Source organism: Phoxinus phoxinus, assembly GCF_949152265.1.
Source record: "Phoxinus phoxinus genome assembly, chromosome: 6".
Taxonomy (NCBI): domain Eukaryota; kingdom Metazoa; phylum Chordata; class Actinopteri; order Cypriniformes; family Leuciscidae; genus Phoxinus; species Phoxinus phoxinus.
Genome location: NC_136881.1, coordinates 37,111,146 through 37,138,134, shown reverse-complemented (window position 1 = coordinate 37,138,134; position 26,989 = coordinate 37,111,146). Strand labels below are relative to the sequence as shown.

General features: G+C 37.9%; 3 protein-coding genes across 4 annotated transcripts; 1 reads left to right on the top strand and 2 right to left on the bottom strand.

Annotated features, from left to right (window-relative positions):
• The first annotated feature begins 167 nt into the window (after positions 1-167).
• Positions 168-6,055, top strand: LOC307000350 (tetraspanin-1-like). 2 transcript variants are annotated; one of them, XM_079615879.1, is made up of 9 exons: positions 168-234; positions 709-800; positions 2,315-2,386; positions 2,554-2,763; positions 2,887-2,961; positions 4,779-4,886; positions 4,960-5,088; positions 5,173-5,256; positions 5,539-6,055. In XM_079615879.1, the coding sequence occupies exons 3-9, from the start codon at positions 2,333-2,335 to the stop codon at positions 5,590-5,592; spliced, it is 714 nt and encodes a 237-aa protein (XP_079472005.1). In that variant the 5' UTR covers positions 168-234; positions 709-800; positions 2,315-2,332; the 3' UTR covers positions 5,593-6,055. The 2 variants fall into 2 exon arrangements, with proteins under 2 accessions (XP_079472005.1, XP_079472004.1); XM_079615878.1 differs by having other exon boundaries at positions 170-234; positions 691-800.
• A 1,427-nt stretch (positions 6,056-7,482) lies between these two features.
• On the bottom strand, positions 7,483-15,742 carry best2 (bestrophin 2). The gene is made up of 10 exons (XM_079615235.1): positions 15,605-15,742; positions 14,542-14,731; positions 14,272-14,366; positions 13,577-13,810; positions 11,156-11,310; positions 10,940-11,017; positions 10,705-10,857; positions 9,780-9,860; positions 9,530-9,684; positions 7,483-8,199 (listed from the first exon to the last, which is right to left on the bottom strand). The coding sequence occupies exons 2-10, from the start codon at positions 14,691-14,693 to the stop codon at positions 7,518-7,520; spliced, it is 1,785 nt and encodes a 594-aa protein (XP_079471361.1). The 5' UTR covers positions 14,694-14,731; positions 15,605-15,742; the 3' UTR covers positions 7,483-7,517.
• Positions 15,743-18,640: 2,898 nt separating this feature from the next.
• Positions 18,641-26,936, bottom strand: get3 (guided entry of tail-anchored proteins factor 3, ATPase). The gene is made up of 7 exons (XM_079615553.1): positions 26,561-26,936; positions 25,727-25,874; positions 23,029-23,177; positions 21,687-21,837; positions 21,472-21,579; positions 21,183-21,380; positions 18,641-20,029 (listed from the first exon to the last, which is right to left on the bottom strand). Exons 1-7 carry the CDS (start codon positions 26,701-26,703, stop codon positions 19,901-19,903), a joined length of 1,026 nt encoding a protein of 341 aa, XP_079471679.1. The 5' UTR covers positions 26,704-26,936; the 3' UTR covers positions 18,641-19,900.
• Positions 26,937-26,989: the final 53 nt, after the last annotated feature.

Below are 26,989 nucleotides of genomic sequence, written 5' to 3'. Positions count from 1 at the left end.
AATGACAAAATCAAAGTCCGGACCATTACGCAAAGTTCACAAAAGTTATTTGAAATATTAAAGTAGACACTTTACTTGCATTTAACAAGGTTTTTATGTATATAAAATTACTTTTGTACATTTAATTTGATGCGGACATCAAAATGGTGACGTCTCATCTTTGTCCCGCTTTCTTTTATGGTTACTGTGAGCGCTTCAGCATTTCCTTTGCATAAACCTGGTTCATCAGTGGTGGTGAGCACTAAAGTCCCTGTAAAGGCTAAAATTAAATAAAATCTAAACACATTATAAATGTTAGAAATGTAGGCCTATTGCTAAAACATATTACGACTGTGAACTGTGAAGTAGGCTACTGAATTGTGGAGGTAGACCGTTAAACAGTTTTTCACCATTATGTGTTCCGGATTTTTTCATTGATCTGGGCTCATCTGATAGTAGCCTAGCCTATGGTTTATTAATATGATGTATACTGAGTTTGGTCTTTTAATATCACTGTCTTAGTAGCCTACAGTAAGCCACGTTAAGCGTTTTAGAATATCCACATTTTTTCAAGATTTTGATAGCTTATTTTATGTAGGCTACTTGCCGGCTTTTATCATTCAAATTTGGTTGGGTGGGTAATAACAAATTTTTCTGTGGTGTGACAAACTCAGAACACATATATAGGCCTACTTAATTTTGACTTTACAGGAACTTTAACACTTCTAGGAGAAATGTGTGTTGGTGTGAAATGCACGAGTATAAAAACTCTATGAGAGTGGATGTGGTGAGAATAGAAGAATCTGCCGAGCCGCATTCATGTGAGTAGTCTTTCTGCCTGTACAAAAAGTTTGGATGCTATAAGGTCCTTTGTCGAAAAGTTACTTTGACGCAAAAGGAATTTATTTGCCTGGATTTGACATAGATGACGTGAACATTATTTTGTTGTATTTTATTTTAACATTATTTTGAATGTATATAGCCTAACACACAGCAGGAATATGTTACCCTGGAACTCCAGAGTTCTCGCGAGAGCACAATTTGAATTTGAATTGAATAAATCTTTCAGATTTTGGTCTTGATTTCCAGGCTAGGAATATGCAGGCGAACTGCTAAAAGGTGGGAAAAAAATAGCAGTTCGCCTACATGTTGCTGCGGTGTGAAAAACGAGTTGTCAAAATGTACAAAATGTCCATGTTGTCTCAATTAATATAAGCCTGTAAACACCTCCATGTATTGTAATCATAACGAATGGATGGATGAAAGGACACAAGGATGTCCAATTAAAAACAAAAAAATGTGTCAGAATTAGTTTCTGATGTGTAAAATTACACACCAGAAACTAATTCTAACACATTTTTACTGAAGGAAACTGATTGATTTCTCGTGTCAATTACCCTAATGATGATCAGAAATCCACGTAAGAAAATACAAAGAACACCAGGCGAAGACCGTATACATGAGAGATAGTTTTGACTTGAGTAAAGCTGAGCTGAACTGAATATGGCATATTTTTGGTAAAATGTAACTTATTAAATGTACTAAACTAAACTAACATACTCAGATGTTCTTGTAAATTAGTTTCTGGAGGGGAACTGAGATTTCTTATTCAACAATCAAACTTTAAAAGATGTCTGAAGGTGCCAAGGAGGAAGAACTCTTGTAAAACATAATCACAGACTGAAATGTCAGCAGGAAGACCGTTAGTTAGTCAAAGGGCATGTGGCGAATACTGCTGCTCCACCTACCCTTCGCGACGTCCACACCAACGCCAGCCGACTCTGTGGTGGGCCTGTGTTTAGTAAAGTCATGATGACTGATTTAATGGAGTAGCTAAATGCACACTTGAGTTTTGTTTATTAACCAATTAGACTATAAAATTTAGATCTTAGAAAACCACCAAAATGACCCCAAAACAGCCCAGATTTACCCAACCGGCCAGGGTTGCCAGAAAAATGTTTAGCCCAAAGCCGACTCAAACCCGCCCAAAAGGAATGAAAACTACTGGTGTGAGTTCGTACTCACTTCAAATAACCGTACTGTGTGTGAACTGTGAACGTAATCGTATTCGAATACAGGACTGACAACCGTATTCTGCTGCTGTGTGAATGTGACCAGCTTCTCCACTGCGAGTGTAAATGTCATCTTAAGGAGGCAATAACATGTGAAGTGTGGTAGCCATACAAAATGTATCTAAAATGCAAAGGATTTGGATAAATCTGTCGTAATAACATTCTATAATCGATCTATCGTTCTATCTGTCAAGCTTCAAAGGTTTCTAAACTTTAAAACAACATGAAAAGTTTGTCTAGTCTTCTTCTTTTTTTTACCACAGACCAACAAAAAGAAAATCATGAAGGTGACAGGATGTTTAAAGCTGGCTTACAGATTCTACGGCTTCCTCACTGTAAGTACGGTGGAAATGTAATAGTCGATTCACTGGAGGGACCATAGTTGGGGACCTAATTTATATTTTTAAACCATAGATGGAGAAATCTTCTAGGCCTCGGGCCCATTGATGATGAATGAGCACTTCCAAATAAACTATTTCTTTCTCTCTTTCACACACTGTAGTTGAGTGGAGGCGCGACTGTAGGACTCGGTGTATGGTCACAAATGAAGAGCGAGACACCTGACTTGTTTAAAAAGCTTGATGTTGCTTCTCTTACCACGATCATGTCGATGGGCGGCCCGATGCTGATCGCTCTGGGATGCGTCCACGCTCTGATGGGTGTGGTTGGTTGTTTGGGCACTTTGAAGAAAAAAAGATGGATGCTCTTGGTCGTGAGTGTTTTAAAGTCATTTAAAGCCATTTTTCTGACTGACAATTTTAAGAAAACAAAACGTATTGTAGAGATTACATTTCTTGACACGTGTAAAGCTTTTAATTTGTCTGTTCTTTTTTAGTTTTTCGTCATTGTGCTCATCATCTTCATCCTCCAGGTCACCATGGCAGTGTTTATCCTCCTCCCCAATTCTGTGGTGAGAGCAAATATGAGACAGGCTGGCAAAACCTTATTTATTGTGATTGTGAATCAAGGAGACAAACACATTTAACGTTTTTTTTAAATCCCATTTCAGATTTGAATCAGAAATTAACTCTGTGCCAACCACTCAGCTAACACAGAAAAACTCAGTATTTGTTTCGCGTTTGGTTATTTTTCTGGTTATTACGTTCTAGGAACGTAATAGTGTGTTTATGTTGTGTAATGTAAAGTTTAGTGTGTAATGTTGCTGTTTGAGCATAAACAACATCTGCAAAGTTACAACGCTCAAAGTTCAAAGCAAAGAAAGATATTTGCTTTTAAAGAAAAGGACTACAACAAACGGCTGGTAGGGACTACACGACATTCCTCCCGGGTTAGTGACATCACCAACCCTAAAATGTACATAAGCCCCGCCCCCGGGAACACGCAGTCCATGTTGAGAAGAGGAAATGTTGTTGTATAAAAGTACATTTGTGAGTCAGCTCAAACTTTAGCATCCGTCTTTTCACATGCAATAGAAAGTCACTCTGTGTGCATCTCACAACAGTTCCTATACGAGCGATTTATAGATTATCATGACAGAATATCCTAATTGAAGATAGTTAACTCCACATCAGCAACATAAATTCATCAACTAACCATTCAGAGACGTCCTGTTGCATTCTACATGTTGTCACTTCTTCTTGAGTCTCTCCATCTTTGTCTGACTCCGTTTTAACATTAAAGGCAGAACAGTTTCTGTCATTTTAACGTGTCTGCGTGAGGCAGCTGCTAACACGAGCTCTTGAAACCCCGCCCTCTGCAGTAGCTCATTTGCATTTAAAGGGCCAGGCACAAAACGGTGCGTTTTTGCAAACCCTCAAAAAGTGACAACTTTAACATGCTATATAAAAATATCTGTGGGGTATGTTGTGCTAAAACTTCACACACACTCTGGGGACATCAGAGATTTATTTATTTATTTAGATTTTTATTTTATCTTGTGAAAAGGGCATTTTACCACCCCTAATGTATTACAGTTTGGAAGTAACTTGCACAACACTGGTGTCAAATAATGTAATAATGCAAACATAATGAATGGCGACTGTAGAAAGCAAAAGCCAAATCCCGGACATTTTGGGCGATCTCGAAATCTGGTGCGGGATGAAAAAGAGGACGTATGGTCACCCCTACTTTCTCCACAGAGCAAGAGCCAGTTAGCTTAGCTTAAAAAAAAAAGATGGCTGACACTATTTGTACATTCTCTGAGTGAGATCCCACCCACTATGGGCGGATTGAAAACATGCAAGAACTAGCTACCACTGGCTGGCTGTAGTTTTTAGCCTCAAAATTAAGATTTTTGACAAAAAATACAGAAATCTTTCGTCTCAGGAGGACATGAGGGAGGGAAGCACGGTCATTTGAAAGTACTACCGGGTTTCTATACTGATACAAAGCTTAATGCTAATCGGTGAAGTATCCCTTTAATCAAGAAGTGTTTGTTACAGACCAAAAAGGACAATTCTATGTTCAAAATGTACTGATATCCTACTTTAAGTCAAATAATTGTCTGTAAATAAATTTCATATTTTTAAAATCATTCATTGCATTTGGTGCTAAAGAAACTTAAAATCTGGGTACCCTCATTAACCTTAGCCTACTTAATGGAGAAATTTTATCTAATTTAATCTTCGATATTATGGTTGATATGTGCTAAAAAATAAAAAAAAACTTCTGGGAACCAAAAACAAACTTTCTATGAACGTTCTGGGAAACAAAAATGGCTGAGCAACCTGCATAATCTATTCAAATGCTTAATTTTCTCGTTAACAGAAAGAAAAATCTTTGAGCGGCTTAGAGAGCAAATTGGTTACAAGCCTTCAGGAGAACTATCATAAAAACAATTCGATCGCTAGGATATGGAATGAAACTATGACCAAGGTAAGACAGTCATGCATGTCAGCTGTGTGTTTTTTTAAATAGCTATTACAATGTAAATTTTTACCAATTTTAGCTGAAATGCTGTGGATACAAAGGCTATGATGACTTCACAAATTCCACCTTCGTAAAGACGAAGTCATTATATCCCACACAATGCTGCGGTCAAGATTCAACATGTGGAAAAGATGAAGCTACGAAAGAGGTACTACTTCCAATCATGACCAATAACACAGTAAAATGTTTACAAATGCATTATTTTCATGAAACTCCTTCATTCCCGTTATAGAAAGTAAGGGGCTGCATTCATATGCTGTTGAATGTAAACCTACCCATTTCCGGAGCTTTGTCCTTTTTGATCGGCATTCTAGAGGTAATAATGTGACCCTTGACCTTTCCAAACTTTGCAAAATTAGAAAGTGGGAAAATATTGTATTAGTTTATAACTGATTTAAATGATTCGATTCAAAGATTGAAATTGTGATTGCCTTTTTAGTTTCATTTCTGGAAAAGAGTTTTTAATCAGGCATCTCGTATATCGATTCGTATAGTATATCAGCTGGGATGAGAGTTTTAAGATAGCATTGTACTCAAAACAGCAATCAGTTCTTGATGATAAATAATATTGATATTCAACTTTAACCCTGTTTTTCAGATTGTTGCCCTGGTAGTTTCCCTGAAAGTCTACCACTACTTGGGACACATATAACCACCCGCTTTGAAAAGAATCGGCGATTAACTGCTTTTTATAAATGTTTTATTATTGCATTTGCATGTATATACAGTTCCTTCAGACAAAAAAATAATTTTGTTATGAAAGGTGATGTGTGAAAAGAAAGATAAATATTTTCTTAAAAATATTACTGATAACCATCTACAGAAGTTTAATAAACTGTTTCTTTATTGTTTGTAACTTGACAATATAATACTATTATTACAAATAACAGCTGTTAATACTTTCCTTTTAATAAAACTTGATAATGAGCTCATAACATCCTGTTGTGTAGTAGTTCCTGGTAAACAATTCTATTATCTTATAATTAACTTCATTATTAAGATATATTTCTGTTCCAAAAGTAAGCATACAAACCTTTCTGCTGCTTTAACATTTATTCATTCTGTAGTAAACTATATGCTGTAAATATAAAAACTGGTTTGTTTATGTTTACTGCATATTTTTATTTGCTGTTGTTTCTTTTGCATTGCACTTTATTTTTTATATATATATATATATGCACCAGTCTTACAGTGCAGCAATACTCATAAGGATTATTTTCATCAACATCAAACCTAATAATCATCTGAACGCTATTATTCATATTCATAAGAGCGTTGCCTGTGTCATTCTTTCACATTATTGTCATATATTCAAAACTAAGTCTTAATTACCACATGTTGCTATTTTATGTAGACGTAACTAGAAAAACTAGATCAGTTTCAGTGCTGATTATCATTGTTCTGCCACATGATGACTGCATCATAGCATTCACTTTCAGAAGAATCTAAAAATAAAGTTTCAAAATAATCCGCCAAGTATTATAATCCAACAAATTACAGACAAGTGCATCAAAACCTTCTGGTTGCATGTATCAATATGAAATAAAACTAAAGTGATCATGTTGCTGAAATATTTTGTCACTTCTTGACCTTACTGCTCGACCCTGTGACCTCTGACCCTACACTCACACATTAAAGGGATAGTTCACTTTGAAATTCAATTTCGGTATACTTTAGCTTACCTCAAGGGCATCCAAGATGTAGGTGTCTTTGTCTCCGCAGTAGTTTCAATGTTGATATTTTTAGGTCAAACCGTTCTTGTCTGTCAGTCATATAATGCTGGTCTATGGTCACTGTCTCAAAGAGATGCACAGAGAAGTCCAAATTAAACAATTCCCCATCGTAAGTACACGTTGATGGCCTAAGACACGAAACGAGCGGTTTGTGTGAGAAAACGAACAGTATTTATATCGTTTGTACCTCTTGTACACAACCACGTCCAAGTGATCTGAGGGCGCGCGCGCTTCGGTCTGCGCAAGCGCCGGGAATTATCTCTGTGTACGTCACTCAATGTTTACACAGAGATTTCGGAAGTGTTACCTTTTACTGTGAAGATCTAAACATATTTAGACGTACAGGAAATCGCAATGGAAGACGATTCCGATATATCAACAGACAACGTTGAATTTTTTTCAACGTTGTCACTTTGAACGAGATCACTTCCGGCGCTTGCGCAGACCGAAGCGCCCGCGCCCTCAGATCACTTGGACGTGGTTGTGTACAAGAGGTACAAACGATATAAATACTGTTCGTTTACTGTTCGATATAAATACAAACGATATAAATACTGTTCGTTTTCTCACACAAACCGCTCGTTTCGTGTCTTAGGCCATCAACGTGTACTTACGATGGGGAATTGTTTAATTTGGACTTCTCTGTACATGCTCTTTGAGGTGGTGACCATAGACCAGCATTATATGACTGACAGACAAGAACGGTTTGACCTAAAAATATCAACATTGAAACTACTGCGGAGACAAAGACACCTACATCTTGGATGCCCTTGAGGTAAGCTAAAGTATACCGAAATTTAATTTCAAAGTGAACTATCCCTTTAACTTTATTAGAAGGCAGCCATTATAGCATCTGCTCTCTTTCTGAATCCTCCGGAAATGCTGAGACTTCAAGCGACGGGACAGTCGGTAAAGACGCTGCTTCTACTTTGCTATTGGGTGGATTCGTTTTTGGAGTCATGACCTTTGCCGGGTCACTGATAGGCTGGAAAGAGTACAAGTCGGGTACAGAGCGGTTGGTGGTGTTTGAAGAACAGGAATGAGATTTGAGAGCGAGAGGACTCTTCCTCCCTGCTGACGCCTGCGCTGTGGGCGGTGGGATTTTTGGCACTAGTGAGTCTTTCTCCAGCATCTTCTCGTTTTTCTCTTCACCTCTTCCATCCTGCTGGAGGAACTCCACACCTGAGAGCGGAGGACAGGTGCTCACGAGTCCTCCAAAGCTGCAGATGGTGCTCTTTGTGGTGTCCAACCCGAGTCCAGACGGCACGGAGCCGGCCGTTCCCACACTCCTCCCATCGCTCTCCTCTTCCTCAGCGTCGGAGAAGGAGGGGTCCGGACTGACGGAGCGGGTCAGACGGTGCAGCTGGGTGGAGGTGCGGCGCATGGCTCCGCTCATGAAGCCTATGGGAGACGGGGAGCCGAGGAGCCGGTTGAAGAGGGCGAGGTTGTGAGTCCTCGTCACGGATTCCTCCAGGTTCTCGGAAATCTCCTTCAGAGGCTGGAAATGCATCTCCTCTCTAGGAATTCTGGGAGATTTGAAATGTTCAAATCTATTTATTTCAACAAAATTGTCAACAAAATATTTCAAACAAATATTTTAGTTTTTTATATTAGCATCCACAAGTTTGGAGTTGATAATATTTTTAATACATGATAATGTGTTTTTGATAATGTGTCTTCAGCTCACCAAGGCTACATTTGATTAAAAATACAGTAAAAACAGTAATATTGTGAAATATTATTACAATTAAAAATATTTTGTATTAGAATAAATGTAATTTATTCCTGTGATCATTACTCCAGTCTGCAGTGTCACATGATCCTTCAGAAATCCTTCTAATAAGATGATTTGCTGCTTAATAATTTTTTTAGGATTCTTTGATGAATAGAATGCTCAAAAGAACAGATTTATATATATTTACGGTACCAAAAAATTAATTATTTTTTCAAATTTGTAATTTTTTTGCAAACTAGTTAAATAGTTAAATGAGTAGCAGCTATTTATGACTGTAATTCACCATGTTATATTTTCACACAGCAATCCCGGTAAATTACCGTAAAATGAACAGAAGGACTTTACCGGTAAATATACACGATTTCACAAAAGCAACGGCGTTCTGGCTTTTCACCGGTAAAAGACCATTCACACATCAGCACCAAAATACCGGTAAATTGTGTGACGTCAGTCATCGGAAGTGATCTTTAAATGCCGCGCCGTTTCTTGTCTTCATCTGACCGCATGAGAAGAAACGCTTTAGTTTCACAATCTGTTCAATTTGACAACATTTTGTGAAAGGCGTAAGGGGATGATCAAACAGAAAGCGTGTTTGCTCTTAAAAACACGAGATGCACATGATAGTATCCAACTGCAGAGCCGCAGCGCTAATGGAAGGAAAAGAAGGCCGGGTCCCGAGCACTACACGTTGAAAAAGCTCAGAGACGTGGCGCAACGGTCAACAAATTTTATTTAGCGCATATGTACATAGAAAAACTAATAAAAAGCAGCAGAGCTTACTGTAAACAGCGCTGAGTAATCACGTCATCTCCATAATAACTTTCTGATGTAATTGACACTTTTTATGTAATTTTTATTTAATTTGTATCATCATTCCGCGTTCACACAGCATCATAACCGTAATTTACTGGTAAAGTTACATCTTTCCTTACTTTTCAATTGCCAGAACCGATTTAACGATATTTTTGAAAAGGTCCTGTTCAAACACGATCTCTTACTGGTAATTTACCAGTATTGACTGTATATGTGTGAAAGGGGCTATTGTTTGCAGTCGTGATGAGGTGTACAGTAAACTGTCTGGCCTGAACAGATGAGTGTATCTGTGTTTGGTGAGCACTGACGCCATGTCGAAGGTGGAGCCTTGGAAAGAGGGTTTGCGCAGCACGAAGAGCGTAGCGGCGGTGTACGGCGGACGAGGATTCGAATCATTCCAGTAACGATCTCGCTCCATCACCGGCAAATCTCCATACATCTCATCCACCGCCATCATAGACACCTTTTAAACACATACAGAAAGAATATGTCAATAGTGACTGTGTGTGTGAAACGAATGAAGGACAAAACGAATGTATTGTAAACAGCAAGCAGCACCTGGAAGTTTCTATCTATCAACCAGTTGGACTCAAAGTCATCATCATCCTCTCCAAATGGATTTATGAGCTGCTCTGCCACCTGAGAAAAAATAACACAATGACACAAACGAATTAGTCATGGCTAATATTGATTAAATTAGTCATGGAATGAGACTGGGTTCATGTTTTACACTTGTGGGCGGGGTCATTAGGGGTGGTTAATCTGTCTGATTTCCCGATTCGATTCGATTACGATTATTGAAGTCCCGATTCGATTACAGTCGATTTTCGATTATTAACGATTCTCGATTATTGATTTTCCATTTCACAACAGTAAATTCACTAGAGTAAAAATCACAACAATAACAAATTATAAGAAACTTCAACATATTCTGAATCTCTATTAACATAAAATACGGATGTCCACGCATCACATGTTACAGCTATCCTACCCGCTTTCTTCAGTGATTCCATGACTTCGGTTTTGGTCTTGTTGTAGAGTGTGGGGATCGCTGTGTCTGTAAAATATCTCCGAGATGGGACGTTGTATCTCGGCTCCAAAGTGTGCAACATAGCGCGAAAGCCCTGGTTCTCAACGACTGGATGCAAATCCTTGGCAATAAAAGTTGCGATTGATTGTGTAATGCGCTTTGCCCTTTCCGAGCCGGGTGGAAGCTTTGACAATATTGTTTCCACGCTTCAGAGTTCCGTCTTTTGCGTTCCGTCAATATTACGTTATTATCGATTCTCAAAAAAAAAAAAAAAAATTTTTTTTTTTTTTTTTTTTTGAAAATCGATTTTTGGCATTTGTGAATCGATTCAGAATCGTCCACGTCCGCATCGCGATGCATCTAAGAATCGATTTTTTCCCCCACCCCTAGGGGTCATATATGAAAAGGGAGGGGCATCTAATTAATATTTAAATTCTGATTCTGATTCCTGACCTTCAACCAGCCAGCATAGAAAAAGAACTGCAGAAGGGTAAAGATGGGGACGTAAAGGTCAAGGTCGTGACCCGGGTAACCCTGACCCGGGTCCAGAAACTGACGCCCAATCAGACACACCAGGAAGAAACTGTACACTGCCAGACTCACAACCTGCGATGAAAAAAAGATCAATTATTCCATCACATGCCATGAAAACCCTTTCAGTCCCTCTCATCTTAAGCCTGTCTCTGACCTGTGTGTAGACCAATGGTATGCTGATCATGTCATAGTGAAAAAGCATGCTGCACTTCCCTCGGAAATTGTTCAGCTCCTACAAAAACAACAACTTATCCTTTCAAACATGCGCTTCGCTTTTACACTAGGCACTGAATCTTTTGAATTGAATGCTCTTACTTTGGTAAATACTGTCATGTAAAATCTGCAAAGATCCTTTGTTAGATGTAGTTACCTCCAGTAGAAGTTTATAAGTGTTATCATCCTTGATTCTGCCGTCACAGCGGGCGACTGCGGCCAGGTTAGTGAACCACACACATGGGACCCAGTACTTATTATAGGGAGAGTGTAAACTCTCAAACTTCTTACGCTCTTCTCTTGTCATGAAACCTAGAAACACACAGATGTTATTCAAAGGCAGGATTCTATGGAGGTCAGTTTCTGCCGGAGAATGAAAATATAAAAACGTTTTTTTAAACTCACAATTTTGACTATTTCCCACAATTCCAAGTTTATATCTGGCAGTTTTACCATCTTGAAACTCTGGTCATTTTTTTTTCTTTTAAAATCAGACTTTTTTCTCTCTCAGAAATGCAAGTTTATAATGCACAATTCTGATTTAATTTCCCACTATTCCGAATTTATACCTGCCAATTTTGAGTTAATTCTGAAATATGTTTTTTTTGTGTGTGTGTGTGTGAGATATTAACTTACAATTCGCCTTTGGCTAAGCCACGCCCTAGAATGTAGATTGACCAATCACAGCGCAGCCAAGAACGAGCTCCCACAGAGGGTCCGACACTTTTTCACGGCGCTCCATTGACTTCAACGCAGGAGGCTCATATTTTTGGTCTCGGCAGGCTATTACGTCGTCGTTTTATAAAAAATATGGTTAAACGTTGTGCCTGGGGCATTTGTAAAACAGATACGCGTTTCCCAGAGAGGTTGGAGGGGGTGTCCGTTTTTTCCCCTTTCCAAAACCGAAGTTAAATACTGACAAGTGTCGTCTTTGGATTAAACTGTGTGGACGTTCTCAGTCAGCGAAACCCCTCAAGATCAACAAGCTCACCTTTGCTCTGACTAAGATACATTTACCTTTTAACCTTACTGTGAAGTTATACTAGTTACAGTTTTATGCTGGTTTAGGTCATGATTTCGGTTCTCTGCCCTAATTGTTGCTACGCTAGCACTGGCACACGCTGCTAATAAATACAACTTTATACTCGCGTAGTCCGTTTGCTTTGTAAATAATAACGATTATAGGAGTGAATAGAGACCTACCCAGCTTTGTATGAACAGTGTTTCTCCTGATATTGTTGGTCACAGCCTCCGTCTCGATTAGGATATTCGGTGGTTCATGTTTTGACTGTGACCGTTATGCTTTTGCCTGTATTTGGATGCCTTGTTGCTGCTTGCGTTTCACCGTATTTCTTGAATAAAGCCTTCAAACGCACACTGCAGACACTTTTGCCTACTTCTATCGGACACTTTATTTGCTGCTTTATAAAAGTTTGATAAAATTCCAGCAGGAAGAGCCGTCACAGCATAAGCCATGTTGATACCAAACCAGAGCCCAGTTGAAGTTGTCGGAGGTAGCAACAGTAACTAAGGGGGGCGGGGCTTAGCCAAAGGTGAATTCTATGGAAGCTTGTTTCTGCCACGGAACAAAACAATTTAAAAGGAAATTGCGACTTTTTATCTTACAATTGCGAGTTTACATCTTGCAATTCTGCCATTTTTTTCCCTCAGAATTGTGTGATATAAACGTGCGATTGCGTGTTATTATGTCATAATTGCGACAATTACCTTTTTTCTTTTTTATTCTGTGGCAGAAACAAGCAATTCTGCCATTTTTCCTCCGAATTCTTAGTTTATTTCTCATAATTCTGACTTTATTTCTTGCAATTCCAAGTTTACCTCTAAATTTTGAGTTAGCATCTTGCGAAAAAAAAAAAATTTCCTCAAATAACGCATTTATAATGCACAATTCTTATTTAATTTATCACAATTCTGACTTTATACCTGCCAATTTTGAGTTAACATCTTGCAATTATGACCAATTTTTGGATATATTAACTCGCAATTCTGACTTTTCCTCAGAATTCTGAATGAACCCTTTTAAAATTCAGACTTTTTTCCCACTGAATTTATATATCTTGTAAGGGACGCCTAATTGAGGGACAAAAGGATCTGTCTGTATAACAAAATTCATACTTTCCGGTGCACTCAGTGTCCGAATTCACTCACTCGTTTTCATTCACTCCTTCAGGTGGACTATATTAGTGGACTCGTGTAGGGAATAGTGAAGGAGGGTATAGGGGGCGATTTCGAACACACAACAGTACTTGTTATCATTGGTGTCTGAGATCTTTTTGATAAGCCACAGCGACTACAAAAACATCGACAAAAAATATGTTCTGTGGTCACTTAGGAATTGCTGAGAAAATCGATGGTGAGTTTAATATCTTGTTTAATATCTTTTTCTGGGCTTCTTAACAGTTTGTGGCCGTGCGATATGCGGCAACATTCAAGTTCTTCTTAAATGGCACCCCTAGTTCTTCTCAGTGGTCAAAGACAATAGGCCGATCAGCTGAATAATGGTGGGTTGCGCAGTCTTGGTATCGGCAGTTGCTGCTGTGTTGTAAACTCATGTTACCTGCTTCAACTACGTGATCCATGGTGGGGAATCTCTTGAACACGGCAGTGCTGACGGAGCGCAGGATCAGGAGCGCGGACAGACTGGTGTAGCGCATCAGCGTGCGTCTCAGGAGCCGGCCGTGCTCGTCGCCGCCCTGCACGCCCCCGGAGAGCGTGCACATGATCCTGTCCGGCAGCGGGATGGAGGTGTACTGACTCCACCAGCGATTCACTATCAATGTCACGTAAAATCCTGCGTGTGATAGAAAAAGGTTTTTTTATGTATGCTTGTCATCTGCTAAAATCCCTTTAACTTGTTGACATCGTCCTCATATTTTTTGTTGGGAAAACAACATCACAGATGAATTCTGTGATTTCAGAAAGATTATGCTATTTTTGAAGAAATTAACACTTATTCAGCAATGATGCATTAAATTGATCAAAAGTGACAGTAAAGGCTTTACAATGCTCCTCTTGCAAAAATGGATCCACATCTTGATGGAAATAAATGTTGTAATGTTATTTCCATCAAGAGGTCCATCAGTTTTTCACATAGAAATAGATATTTCAACCTGCGATAATATTTCACAATGCTGCCTTGGTAAGCAGAAGAGACAAAAACATTTTTAAAAAAGGTATCAATTTAAAAGTTATGAACGGTAGTGTAAATTACTGACTGAATTTTGGGGTTATGCTGCCCCAGGACATGCGTACCTAATACGAAAGACATTGGGATGAAACTGGCGTAGTTGTTGCAGTAAATGGAAAGCTTTTCAAAGTATCTCTTCTGATCGTCCACAAGGAAGAATCTGGGACAGAAAAGGATGTATATAAAATGCTACTCGATCAAAGCATCAGATGAGGACATTAACGCGCACACACACACACACACACACACACACACACACACACACACACACACACACACACGCGCACACGCACACACACACACACACCCACACCCACACACACACACACACACACCTGTATGTGATGCTGATTGCGGTGTACATGGCGAAGAAAGCCAGGACCTCTTTGTACAGGACTTTATAGATGCTCCCCCTCCAGGCCAGCAGTAGTTTGGAGAAGCCGCAGAAGCGCGCGTTGGCCACTCTGGCGGTGTAAGTGACCGTCATCACTCAAACTCAGTGTGTCACAGAGTACTGGAGAATAACTAGGCGTAAAGAGGAGATTAATGCCTCCAGAAACACGCCGCAGGAAAGTCAAGATACACTTTTGATCAGACTTTATATTAGGGTGTTAATATATTACGCAAACCTGGCAACCCTGGTCAGCAGTGTAATTACTAATGTAATTACGCAAGCAAATTACAAGCAGGTATTATTTAAATAGAAGGATGCATAAAAATACATTTAAAAAAAGCAAGGATAGATTTTAAAATAATAAAATAATGTAATACTTAACAGATTCAGCATTATATTATTATAAAGCAGCTCAAGCTCATTCATGTGTGAATATATACTGTACATATATTATATATTCATATTTCCATATAGGCTATATAATGAACATATTTTAATGAGTTTCATGCCATTTTAACTCATTTATTATTATACTTTGTTTTAATTTATTATAAGCATTCTTTATAGGCCACAAAAATGCAATACATTTTAAAGAAGTCATAATAATTCAATATCCAATACTTTAAAAATAATAAGAAATGTTATTGTATTTATGTATTTGGTTGAGGATCAACGCGTGGTCTGATATCCTGCTGTGGATCCCATGGGACATGCGCTTTGTCATTTAAAAGAGGCAGAGGCAGGTAAATGTGGGTATAAACGCGATATTCCCGGGAAAACATGCTGACCTGCACAGGTGTTTATTTTTCCACGAGAGTTCGCATGAGAAACCACAGTTTGTTATTCGATTTCCAATTCCAACACATTTCTTTTTTTTATTTTTATAATATTGTATACTCAGTATTGCAATAAATGTATTACAATAAATAATAATAGTCAATAAATAATAATAAACAATACATGACTCTATTCTATCAACTTGAAATGAAACTACATGTTCTTACCTTTTCTCCTCAGCCTCAGAGGAGTCAAATATTTCACTGCAATTTCCCAAGTGGAGCTGCGTGTGTTTCTGTCGTTTCTTATGTTCTGACAGGAGCTTGAGGTCCTGCATGGGGTCAAACGCACCTCCTCCGGCAGGAGGTGGGACTTTAGGTGAGGAATCATCTCTGCATCTCTCCCTGACGTCTAACATTACGATTATACAATATATCCAGCCACACAAATAACATTCGAACACAGTATTTCCTCAGCAAAAAGTCAGCAACAGTTTACATACAGTGTGTGTGAATGTGCAGGCAAGAATTGGGGCAAGTTGTCACATTGGCTTTAACTTAGTAACGATCAGGTTGAGAGTCATAAATCCAATTGCACAAATGTTTTTTTTTTTTAAAGATAGTATTAAAAACTTTCTCAAAGCCGGACATTTTTGTATTATAGCCTATTTGTATTCTTTTTTATATATATATATATCTCTGGGATACAAGCGAAAGGTTATTTATAACTGAAAGTTGTCTGGTGTTTATATATGTATATTGTAGTTTTATACAAATAATTTTAACAGGCCAAACCATTTTGACATTTTGTATGTTATCTTTCATTGTTACAAAAGCTGCAGCCTATAAAATATTTTAATACAGATCTGTAGTGGAAGAGGGATTGTGTTACCTTTATTGTTAACTCTTTAATTATTTCATATTTCAAACAAAGTTTTTGTTGTTGTGAATTATGTCCTTGAATAAAAATTTTCTCTGAGGTACCAAGTTAAATGGTAATCATAACTGAAAGTGTGTTTTTGTTTTGTTTTTTATTACAAAAGTTGATTATGTATTAATAGATTATATCTCGTGTGTTATATATTTTGTAATTTTACACAATTCGTTACAACAGCCCAGACCAATGTCTGTGTTTTTGCGATTTCATTAATTGATACAATTGTTTGACCATTTAATTAAAAAGCCTTTAAAACGCCAATAAATATTTAAAATGTATTTTTTGTGGAAGAACTTTTGCCAACTTCATATTCATCATTAAGTTACTTCATACATCAAACAAACAAATGCACTTCTTTTCAAATAATTGCCAGTAAAAAGCACGCTCCTTTAAGTGACATGACTCACATTATCTATAAGCAAAATTGACTTCAGAAACACACTCTAAGGAATATTCACTAAACCAAAAAGTGTGACAACAAGCTCCGGCCTCCCCCTATATAGTTTGGCGTTGTTGTTGTTGCATAAAGACCGCCATGACATGAGGTAACTCTCTCCAGTGTTCCTCCAGCGGTGTGTTGGACTGGACCGGTCCGGACTCCGGGTTACTCCGAGCCCTGCTCGTTAGTGAAGACTCCCGCGGAGACTCACGGCCCTGATAGATTGAGGGCGACAGGCAGGCATTTCACACAGCCTCGACCAAACACTTCCAGAAAGTAACACGCTAATGCATTAATACACAACAACATAGATTCATCTTTCCATAATGTACAACGTCAACGACCCTTCTGAATGTACCGGAATGTGAAGTTAGGTGGTAACGCATCATTATCAGGAGCAGATAGTCCGTCTTCTCTCTTCTCTCTCTCGAAATCTTCTGGACACCTGTGACATAAACCATTGTTCTGGCACTGTGGGGGTCTTGTTTGTCCCGGTTAAGGTCCAGGATTAAAGGAGGCCGCTGTGGCCTCTGTACAGAAAGCGTGCCAACACGTGTCTCTAGACTCTCGAGTAACTATGAAATCAAAATGCACATTCTTCTTCTTCTTTAATTGAATTTTTTTTTTTTTTATGGATTATTTATTATAAATGATTTATCCGTGTGCATCATTATTATTATTATTTAATAATGTGCCTCGTAATCTCTCCCTCTTGCAGTGACATCTCTTCTCTGATGACGTGTTTACTGGCGTGAAGGCGGGGCCACCTGTCACTCACATGAGATCGACCAATAGCCAACCACAACCATCCAATCAATTCCCCATGGACTAAATCAAGTGGCGCCCTACTTTTGTTGTTTGAGAAGCCGTTTCACTCGGACATCATAGTACATGCCAACTTTTGCAAGCATTCTCCAGATTATGATGGTGGTTATATTGCTAGTATTTTTTTAAGCCATATCATTGATTTGCGGGAAAGACCGAAATGCAAGTTATTTGTACCGACATCACATAAAAGATACAATAAATAAGGCTTAAGATGTTAGCAGAAGTGTATGAACTGCTTTTACCGTAGGCTACTTTTTTTAGGAGTTTGAAATGCGTTGCAAAGACATTCGCAAAACCTTTCTTTTTTTTCTCCATGGAAGAAAGAAATGAATTCTGATCTTCAACATCATAATTTCTTATTTTTTTTGTGTGTAGGCTATTTAATAGACTGATTCATCCTGAAGGGGGCTGCATTTTTTCCAAAAACAATGCACAAAAGTTTTTCCACAAAAAAATATTTTCTAAAGTTTATGGTCGGTAAAACCCCCGTTTTTTTTTTTTTTTAATAAATGAATACTTTAGTTCAGCAAGGATGCATTAAATTGAACAGTGACAAATATTGATATGCTACAAACACAATTATGTTTCAAATAAATGCTTTTTTCATCAAATAATCCAAAAAAAATTATTAACTCTCACAAAAATATGAAGCAGCACAACAGCTATCAACATTGATAATAATCAGAAATGTTTCTAGATTAAATCAACATTAGAATGATTTCTGAAGGATCATGTGACACTGAAGACTGGAGTAATGATGCAGAAAATCCAGCTTTGATTAATATCAACTTATGTAACTCCAGCTTAGTTACATTTTAAAAATATATTCAAATAGCAAACAATTATTTTAAATTGTAATATTTTTTCACAATAAAGAGGTTTTAAAAAAAAGGTACAAAAACAGTAGTGTAAATAAACTGGTGTCATTGAAGGTGTAGTGTTAACTTTTATAAAAACAAATGTATACCAGATTACTGCAGTTAAATATTAATGTCAAATATTTGCATGAACATGTAGCCTTGGTAGACACAAAAATAAGAAACGGAAACACCAGCTGCCGTAGATGGAGAATAGTGTTTTATTTGCTTTGAAACGTGGGTGTGCTTCTACAAAAAGTCAGAAGCCAAACTTTGGAAAGGCAGTAACAAGTCATAAGAGAATGAAGAAACTTCAGGGAAACTGATAAAAATCCCAATCTCTCGGTCTGATGTACGCGGTGTGTACTGTGATATTGTTGTCTTGGCTGACAGGTTGCAGTGTTTTTGCAGCAGGTTTAAACGAGCATCTGACCTCCTTGTTGGGTGTAAGTGTGTTCCTGTTTTGATGCATGCGGACATTACTGCCAAATGAAAGGAGGAGAACAACAAGAGAACGGGGAGCATCTTCATGTTGTGCTTCAAAAATCAGAACCAGACGTCGCTTAAATAAATGTTAAAGAAGATCTGAACAGAAAATATCTTAATCATTACAGGTCTATATAAATACATCACTTTAACTAACGGCAAAAATTAAATTAGAGTTGAATCACAAGGTTTGTACACGGTAATTACAGTTTGGTTCACTGCAAATAGAAGTTTAAAGGATAGTTCATCCAGAAATAAAAACTCGGTCATTATCATTCACACATCCTTGTTGTAATAAACCAGTATGCTGTCCACATTTTGTCCATGCAATACCAAAGGAAAATTTTGAAGAATAATCACACGTTTCATTTCCATACACAATGAAATAATGCAAAAAATGAATGAAATGAGGGTTATTAAATAATGACAAAATTCTCCTTTTTGGGTGAACTAACCTTTTAGCAACCTCACTAAAATATGTATCGTCTCCTTAAGTTGGACCCTCTCAATTAACACCACTACTAACCAGTTCAGGAAACAAAATAAAGTCTGTTAAGACTGAGCAGAATCTCAAATAAAGGTTTGTCTTGTCATTCACTGACCCTAAATCAGATGTGCCCGGTTAAACTGAACTAGTGGCAGACATTTGTACTGATACTTCTCCTGTTCAACCTCTGAATCAGAGTCCTGGTGTACATGCCTTCAATCTGAACACGCATCAGGAATGAGTGTTTTTCTTATGCTTAAATACAAACACCATCATCACAAAGCAACAGAAACCATCAAGATCGTTTTATGTTTCTAAGCAGGCTGCCGAACTCTTGGCCGACATTCGTGACGGATCATTGGAGGAACACAGCAGGATCAGGAAACCAGAGAGAGTGGAGGGGGCAAATGAAGATGTGACACCAGAGGGATGCATGTATCAGAGACAAGCAGAGGACGAGGGCGTGTTTGATCCGTGGAAATCATTTAAGTCACTTCTTGGGGGGGATGTAGGGCTCCAGCAGCTGCATGGAGAAAGTGTTGACCTTGTCCGCTCCTCGAACCTCGTGAGGCAGCAGAGGCAACTTTATTATATGGAAATCTTCATATAAATCCTCCATCTGAGAGAGAACGAGAGGAAAGAACATGAAAATAAAGAGAAATGCAAAGAAAAAGAGAGGAAAAGACAGAAGAAGTGAACAGGAAAAGAGATACAACATTAAGTATTAAGGAAAAACAAGGAAAAAAAGGAAAGGGAAAATGTAGAAGGGGGGGGGGGTTTGGGAAGGAAAGAGAAAAGGAAAAGTAAGGTGCGAAAATGAGAAGATGAAAAGTATAAAAGAAATAGGAAGAAAACAAAGATGGAAGGGGAAAATAGAGATGAAGGATAAGTAAGAGTAGATATAGAAGAAAGAATAAGTAGTAAGGAAAAGAAGTGGGAAAGGAAAAATGAGAAAAGGAAAAAACAAAAGGAAAGAGCAAGAAACCAACGGAAAATAAAGAGAAAATAGAAATAATTAAGAAAAGGATAAAGAATAAGGAAGAGGAAAAAGGAGAGGGAAAAAATAAATGGAAAAAGAAAAGTACAGACAGTAGAAGGGAAGAAAAAAACAAGAAAAGTAAGGTCAGGTACAAACATGTAAAAAGGGAAAAGCACAAAAGAAAGACGAAGAAAATTAAGATGGAAGAGGAAAAGTATAAAGAAAAAGGAGGGGAAGGAAAAAATTAATGGAAAAAGAAAGGAAAGTTGAGAGAACAAGAGAAGAAAAGGAATAAGTATTAAGGGGAAAAAGAGGAAAAGAGAAAGGGGAAAGTTAAGAGGATGAGTAAAGACAAGGAAATTAATACAGGAGGAAGAAGAAGAAGAAGTGGGAAGGAAAAGGATCTTAATCATATCAAGTCTATAGAAATACACCACTTTAACTGCACATATTACATGAGATAAATTGGCAACACCACAATAAGGTTTCATTTGTTAACATTAGTAATGCATTTCCAAACATGAACTAACAATGAGCAAGACACATGTACACCATTCATTAATCTTTGTTAATGTTATTTCAGTGCATTAACTAATGTTAACATCACTTTGATCTTAATAATGTGAAGTAAATGCTGAGATTAACATTAAAACGCTCTAAAAAGTGCTGTTCATTAGTTCATGTTAACAAATGAAACCGTAGTGTAAAGTGTTACGGATAAACTGAATCTAGTCCGGGGGTTCTGTAGCACACACACACGTCATCATGTATAATTTGTCATAAGTTGTCCCACCTGGTCCAGATACTTGGACTGGATCTTGTGTCGGGCTTCACACATCTTGCAGGGTCTCTCGCTGTCGGGGAACACCAGCTGGTTGACGATAATGTTGTGTGTGTCGATGCGACACTTGGCCAGCTCCTGGATCAAGCGCTCCGTCTCGTACAGAGACAGGAACTCCGCGATACACACGCAGATAAACGTCGTCTGCTCCTGTGGGCGTCACGACAGGAATCAACATTGCACGTAGGCCTTGCGGATTGTTTTATAACACTTCTGTCCAGGCATTGCCAGGGACACTCACCGGGTCCTTGAACTGCTCGCTGACGGAGCGGATCACGGGCAGCGTCTCCTCCAGTTTAGACGCCAGCTGATCTGCATTCATGTCTCCCAGGCCCAACATGTTACACATCTGCAACAGAACTACACTTAAACCCTATATTTAACTCCATTCGATTGTAGGTTCAAAATGCAGTGTATTTCAGAAGGACTCCATTTCCCAGAATGCAGTGCTGGCACCTGTGAGATGAAGGGGCTGATCTGGTTCTTGATCTGCATGAGGCGACCCAGTCCTCGCTCCACGATGGTGGGGAAGTTGAGCAGACGCAGAGTGTGTCCCGTCGGGGCCGTGTCAAACACCACCACTGAAAAATTCATGCCTTTCACTAACCTACAGAACAAGAAGAAAATAATGACACCGATGAGAAGGAAATAAATAAATTTATAGAAATAAGCATTTATAGTTATTTTTAACATTTTATTATTAATTATTAATATTAATATTATTATTATTAATATTATAAATATAAAAAATATGATTAATCATTATTATTAATAATATGAATGATTAATCATATTATTAATATGAATGATTAATCATATTATTAATATGAATGATTAATCATATTATTAATATGAATGATTAATCATTATTATTGTTTTATTTATTTATATGTATATACATTCATTACACATGCATTTTATTTATAAGGTAAATGTTATTTAATTAGTAAAAAATAATTATTATATATATATATAAAAATTATATAAATTTTTATTTATGATTCACCACAGTTTGTATATATATATATATAAAATCTTATTTTGAATAATAATGATTTATCTTGTTTTATTTATCTTCATCTATTAATACAATTTTAGATAATAAATAATGTTATTTTATTAGTAAAAAAAATCTAATATATATACACATATAACATTTTATTTTTAATAATGATTTATCTTATTTTATTTATTCAAAAAAAATGTATAGATAAAATAAAGTTTTAAAAAAAATGTAGAAGACCGATAAATAAACAGATTAATAATAATGATGTACCTATTAATAATACAATGTTAGATGATAGATAAAAAGATATTAATAATCATAATTAATCTTATTAGTGTAGAATTAAAATAATAAAAACATTTGAAATATATAGGGATCTATTGAAGGTGTTGCGTGAATAGTGTACGCCATCTAGATGTGAAACAATAGTACTGCATAAAAAGGCCACGATAAAGAGTGTTTTATATTGTAGGACTGTTTGTTTGTTAGATTATGTAATTCACAGTTCTTCCTTCCCTCATGAAAGACGATAAGTGCACACTTTCACCTTTACCTGATTTTCAAACACTGTTTTGCTTTGAAGAAATTGTGATTCATTTTGGAGCTCGTTTTTCCATTCATGACTTTCAATGCGCTATTGAAGAACTGTTTGAAATGCAGATGGAGAAAATGAAAGCTAAATCACATCTGGTCTAAATAACCTCATGACAAGAGCTTTTCAAAACGGCGCTTTTGAAAGATTTCGACTACATTTTGAGATCATTACAGTGGACTAAGTTCAACTCCTCTGACCTCATGACCTCTGCGTAGCTCATGGCCTCATCGATGCCGGGGAAAGCGCTCATGGCTTCCTGCATCATCTTCTTCCCCATACTGAGCATGTTGTCCTCCTCAAAGAACTCATCGGGCAGCTCCGCCACACCCAGACTGGGGTCGATCTCCTACAGAGACACAACACAGGCTCATCTCAAGCATTTCAGCGTCTAAATGCAGTCATACTCACTTCATTTTAAAGGGATGGTTCGGAGTAATCTCAACCTAGGGTCCTTTGCACCATGACCTCGAGCCAAACCTTTTCCTCTTGGTCGAACATTAAAGTTAGAGCTTATTCAGAGAAATCAGCCGAATGGCTTAGTGCAGGCGCTTACGTATCCAAGTTTGTATCTCGTAAATGACCCCAATAATAATGCCCGGAATGGTACCAAACTTCTACAGTAGTACAAATAGGTTCTGTGCTCATAAAACGAGGCATTGGAAAGTTTGTAAGTACATCAGGCGTTTATTTAAATAACACTTGCCTGATGGCTTATGCTACTGCTAACCCGGACGTCGAGGTCACTTCTGTGATTTGGGAAAAGCCCGTAAAAGTCCTGGCAGAAAGCGATGCATAAGGATGTGGTGTTCCAGGAATGCACTAATATTTTGTTGATAGTACCAGTTTGCAACAATTATTAATTAACACTAGAGGATGGATACCCGACCCGGGCCGGGTTCGGACAGATATTTAGAAATGATGTTCTGGTTCGGGTCGGGCTCGGTCACATCAGCACGATAAGGCATTGAACATTTTACATTTAAAACAGCTTATTATGTAGGTAGCCAATGTGCCTGTTGCTTTCACTTGATGCAAACGATCGTTTTTGTGATTAAAATACATGTAAAATATTACCATAACATCCGTCTTCCTGTGTGCGGACAATTGTTTAGGTAGCCGTGACAACGAAACATGTGCATAATGTGCGCGCCTGTGTTAGGGTTAGGTTAGTTGACATTAGTTATGTTAGTTTATTAGGTTAGTTAGGTTAGTTGACGCTCATCCTGTTGACATTTCCGATTGCCTTCCTACAGTTGCTTACTAAAAGCGGGCTTTCCACACAAACAAACGTACAATTGTCATTAGTATGAGAAAAAAAAAGGGATTTTAACTGCCGGTCTCGGGGCGGGCTCGGACATAAATATCTTTATGCCTGTCGGGCTCGGGTCGGGTTCGGTTCCTGCTCTGTCGGACGCGGGTCGGGCTCGGACAGAAAAATTCGGCCTGATCCGCACTCTAGTTAACACTAAGTTGTCAACACTTCTAGGAAAAAAATAAATATTCAGAAAGATCGCGCAAGACTTTTACGGGCTTTTCCCAAATCACGGAAGTGACCTCGACGTCCGGGTTAGCGGTAGCATAAGTGGTATCCATTAGCGCCTGCACTAAGCCATTCATCTGATATCTCTAAATAAGCTCTAATTTTAACTTTAGTTTGGCTCAAGGTCATGGTGCAAAGGACCCTAGGTTGAGATTACTCCGAACCATCCCTTTAAACACAGGCATGTTTAACTAAATCTCAAACAACAAGGGCGATCAAACCAGATAATAATACATGGTTTCTGTAAAGCAATCCTGGTTTCATATCACTCTTTCTTTTTTCTTGCAACATCTTCATTTTGTGTTTGTGTGTGAGGCAAGAACAGCACCAGTTCTTGATGTGAATCACACACACACGTGTTTAAGCATGTGCCACGTGTCTCAACTTAATTTTAGTAAAATGAGTAAAACTAACCAGTTTAAAAATTCAGCTTTTTGTGTGACACACCATTTTAAAGGGATAGTTCACCCTAAAATTATATGTTATCATTTACCCTCATGTCGTTCCAAACCATAGACTGTAAAAAAAGATGGACGAGACCCCTCCACTCTCTTCCATTGGTGAAAACTGAAGCCACCAAAGCCACATATTGCGCAGGTTTGGGACCCGAGTCTGCGCAGTAGTGAGCCGGAAGTAAAGCCGCGACCATTAGTACAGTTTACTGCAGAACAACTCATTATGTCAGTGTGAAATAAACAGTTACGGACATGTAGAAATGAAAGCTGAGAAGACTTATTCATCTTTGGAACAAATTAAGATTAAGAGAAATCTAGGCTGTATTAATCTAGCGGTTTAATCCATATCTTTTGAAGAGACACAATCGCTTTAGTATATCGCATTTAGGCTTTTATTTACATATAAACATTGATCAATGAACATAGAAGCTCAAACGCGCTGCGTAACACGAGATGAACCTCATTGGTTCTCGCACGTCAAGCAAGCACGAGCTTCCGTTTACCATATCTGATGTGTGCATTGATGAATATGTGAATAAAAGGTTAAATTAATCTGTTAATCACATAAAGCGATTGTGTCTCCTCAGAAGATTTGGACTAAACCACGCGATTCATAGGCATTTATTCTCCTTATGAACGTTTTGAAGTGTGAATAGACTTTCAATGGAGGGACAGAATCTTTTAGATTCCATTTAAAATTTCTTCATTTGTGTTCCGAAGATGAGCGAAAGTCTTATGGGATTGTAACGACATGAGGGTGAGTAAATGATGACAACTTAATTATTGGGCGAACTATCCCTTTATATTTGTGTATATAGGTGATGCTGGTGAATTTAGAGCTGTTGTTTATAGTGTACACATGGTATTTAGTGAAAACAGTGCGAGTCGTTGATAACGCACCATGGCAAAGAGGTTGTCGTAGCCCTTGACTTTGGTGGGCACCTTGGAGAACTTCTGGTCAAAGGCATCGGAGATGTTGTGTGCGGGATCTGTGGATATGATGAGGACGCTCTCTCTCACCGCCGCCAACTGAACCGCCAGACTGCAGCTGTGACGCAAGCCAAAAACAACACTTATTCTAGATAACTTATAAATTCACATCAAGAGAAGAAATCAATGACATTGCATTATTATCGAGACAAACTTTCAATATTGGCTTGGCTGTATTTTTTTCAGCAAAATAGTATGCTTTCTTTATCAAGCCAACACACAAAACGACAAGTGAACTTTATTTATGGTCAATAAGAAAAAACTAGGAAATAAGAACAGTTTGTGAATCATGCCATTTATAAACACCTGTTGCTGTGAAATCATTATGATTAAAGTGGCTCTATAGGTGGCAGAGGTTAAGACAGAAATGTAAATAGGAGTTGTTTAGATGGCTAATAGCACCCACTTTCATTCATCTACTTGTATATCTGTGATATTTGAATAAATTATTAATGAATTATTATGAATAAGAATAATTATTCACAAGGAAAGAGATCTTAAAAACTACTCGCACGTGACGGTTTTTTCTAAAATTTCAGAAATGACTACTTCGACGTAGGTTAGGTTGCAGGTAGATTATATTTAGAGATGTGTTTGTTTTAAGTTTCAGAGTGTTTTAACCTGTATTTTAATACAGGAAAACAGCAAATATGTATGAATAATCTTCTGTGATGTGTTGCAGCTAAAGCAGCACTGACAGCTAACAGCCTCTCAACAGTAAAGCCCTATCGTCTATTCACCCACCTGCATGTTGTCTTGCCCACGCCACCTTTACCCCCGACAAAGATCCATTTGAGTGATTTCTGCTCTATAATATTCTTCAATGTGGGCTCTAAAGGCTCTACATCAGGCGCATCTTCAAACTCGTCTTCCACTGAGGCTGCCATCTTGCTCTCAAGTCAGTTGGAATCATAGGTTGGAATACACCAAAGCGGCAGCTGCACACTCCGCCATTTTGGCTCCGCAACGGCAGAAACAACGCACTTTAACGGACGGGCATTAGATCCAAAATGGCCAGGGAACGGTGAACAGTTTCGAACGGAAGTGTGCTGATTACTCTGATGACTCAGCCGGACTGGACCAACTACTTTCATTGAACAAGAATATTCTAGAAGTGGTCATTGACATTTAGATTGATTTCTTATATGAATGAAATGTAAATACACTTCTAAT

Bases quoted from the DNA above. Each gene is read 5' to 3' on its own strand.
- LOC307000350 (XM_079615879.1), top strand. From the start codon at position 2,333: ATGAAGGTGACAGGATGTTTAAAGCTGGCTTACAGATTCTACGGCTTC. The intron at 2,387-2,553 runs GTAAGTACGGTG...CACACACTGTAG, and splicing joins GATTCTACGGCTTCCTCACT to TTGAGTGGAGGCGCGACTGT. The intron at 4,887-4,959 runs GTAAGACAGTCA...TACCAATTTTAG, and splicing joins GGAATGAAACTATGACCAAG to CTGAAATGCTGTGGATACAA.
- best2 (XM_079615235.1), bottom strand. From the start codon at position 14,693: ATGACGGTCACTTACACCGCCAGAGTGGCCAACGCGCGCTTCTGCGGC. The intron at 13,811-14,271 runs GTACGCATGTCC...TATCACACGCAG, and splicing joins CCCAATGTCTTTCGTATTAG to GATTTTACGTGACATTGATA. The intron at 9,685-9,779 runs GTGCTGCTTGCT...TGTGTTTAAAAG, and splicing joins TGATAGATAGAAACTTCCAG to GTGTCTATGATGGCGGTGGA.
- get3 (XM_079615553.1), bottom strand. From the start codon at position 26,703: ATGGCAGCCTCAGTGGAAGACGAGTTTGAAGATGCGCCTGATGTAGAG. The intron at 25,875-26,560 runs GTGGGTGAATAG...CTTGCGTCACAG, and splicing joins GTGGGCAAGACAACATGCAG to CTGCAGTCTGGCGGTTCAGT. The intron at 21,580-21,686 runs GTGCCAGCACTG...GTTCTGTTGCAG, and splicing joins TCAGCCCCTTCATCTCACAG to ATGTGTAACATGTTGGGCCT.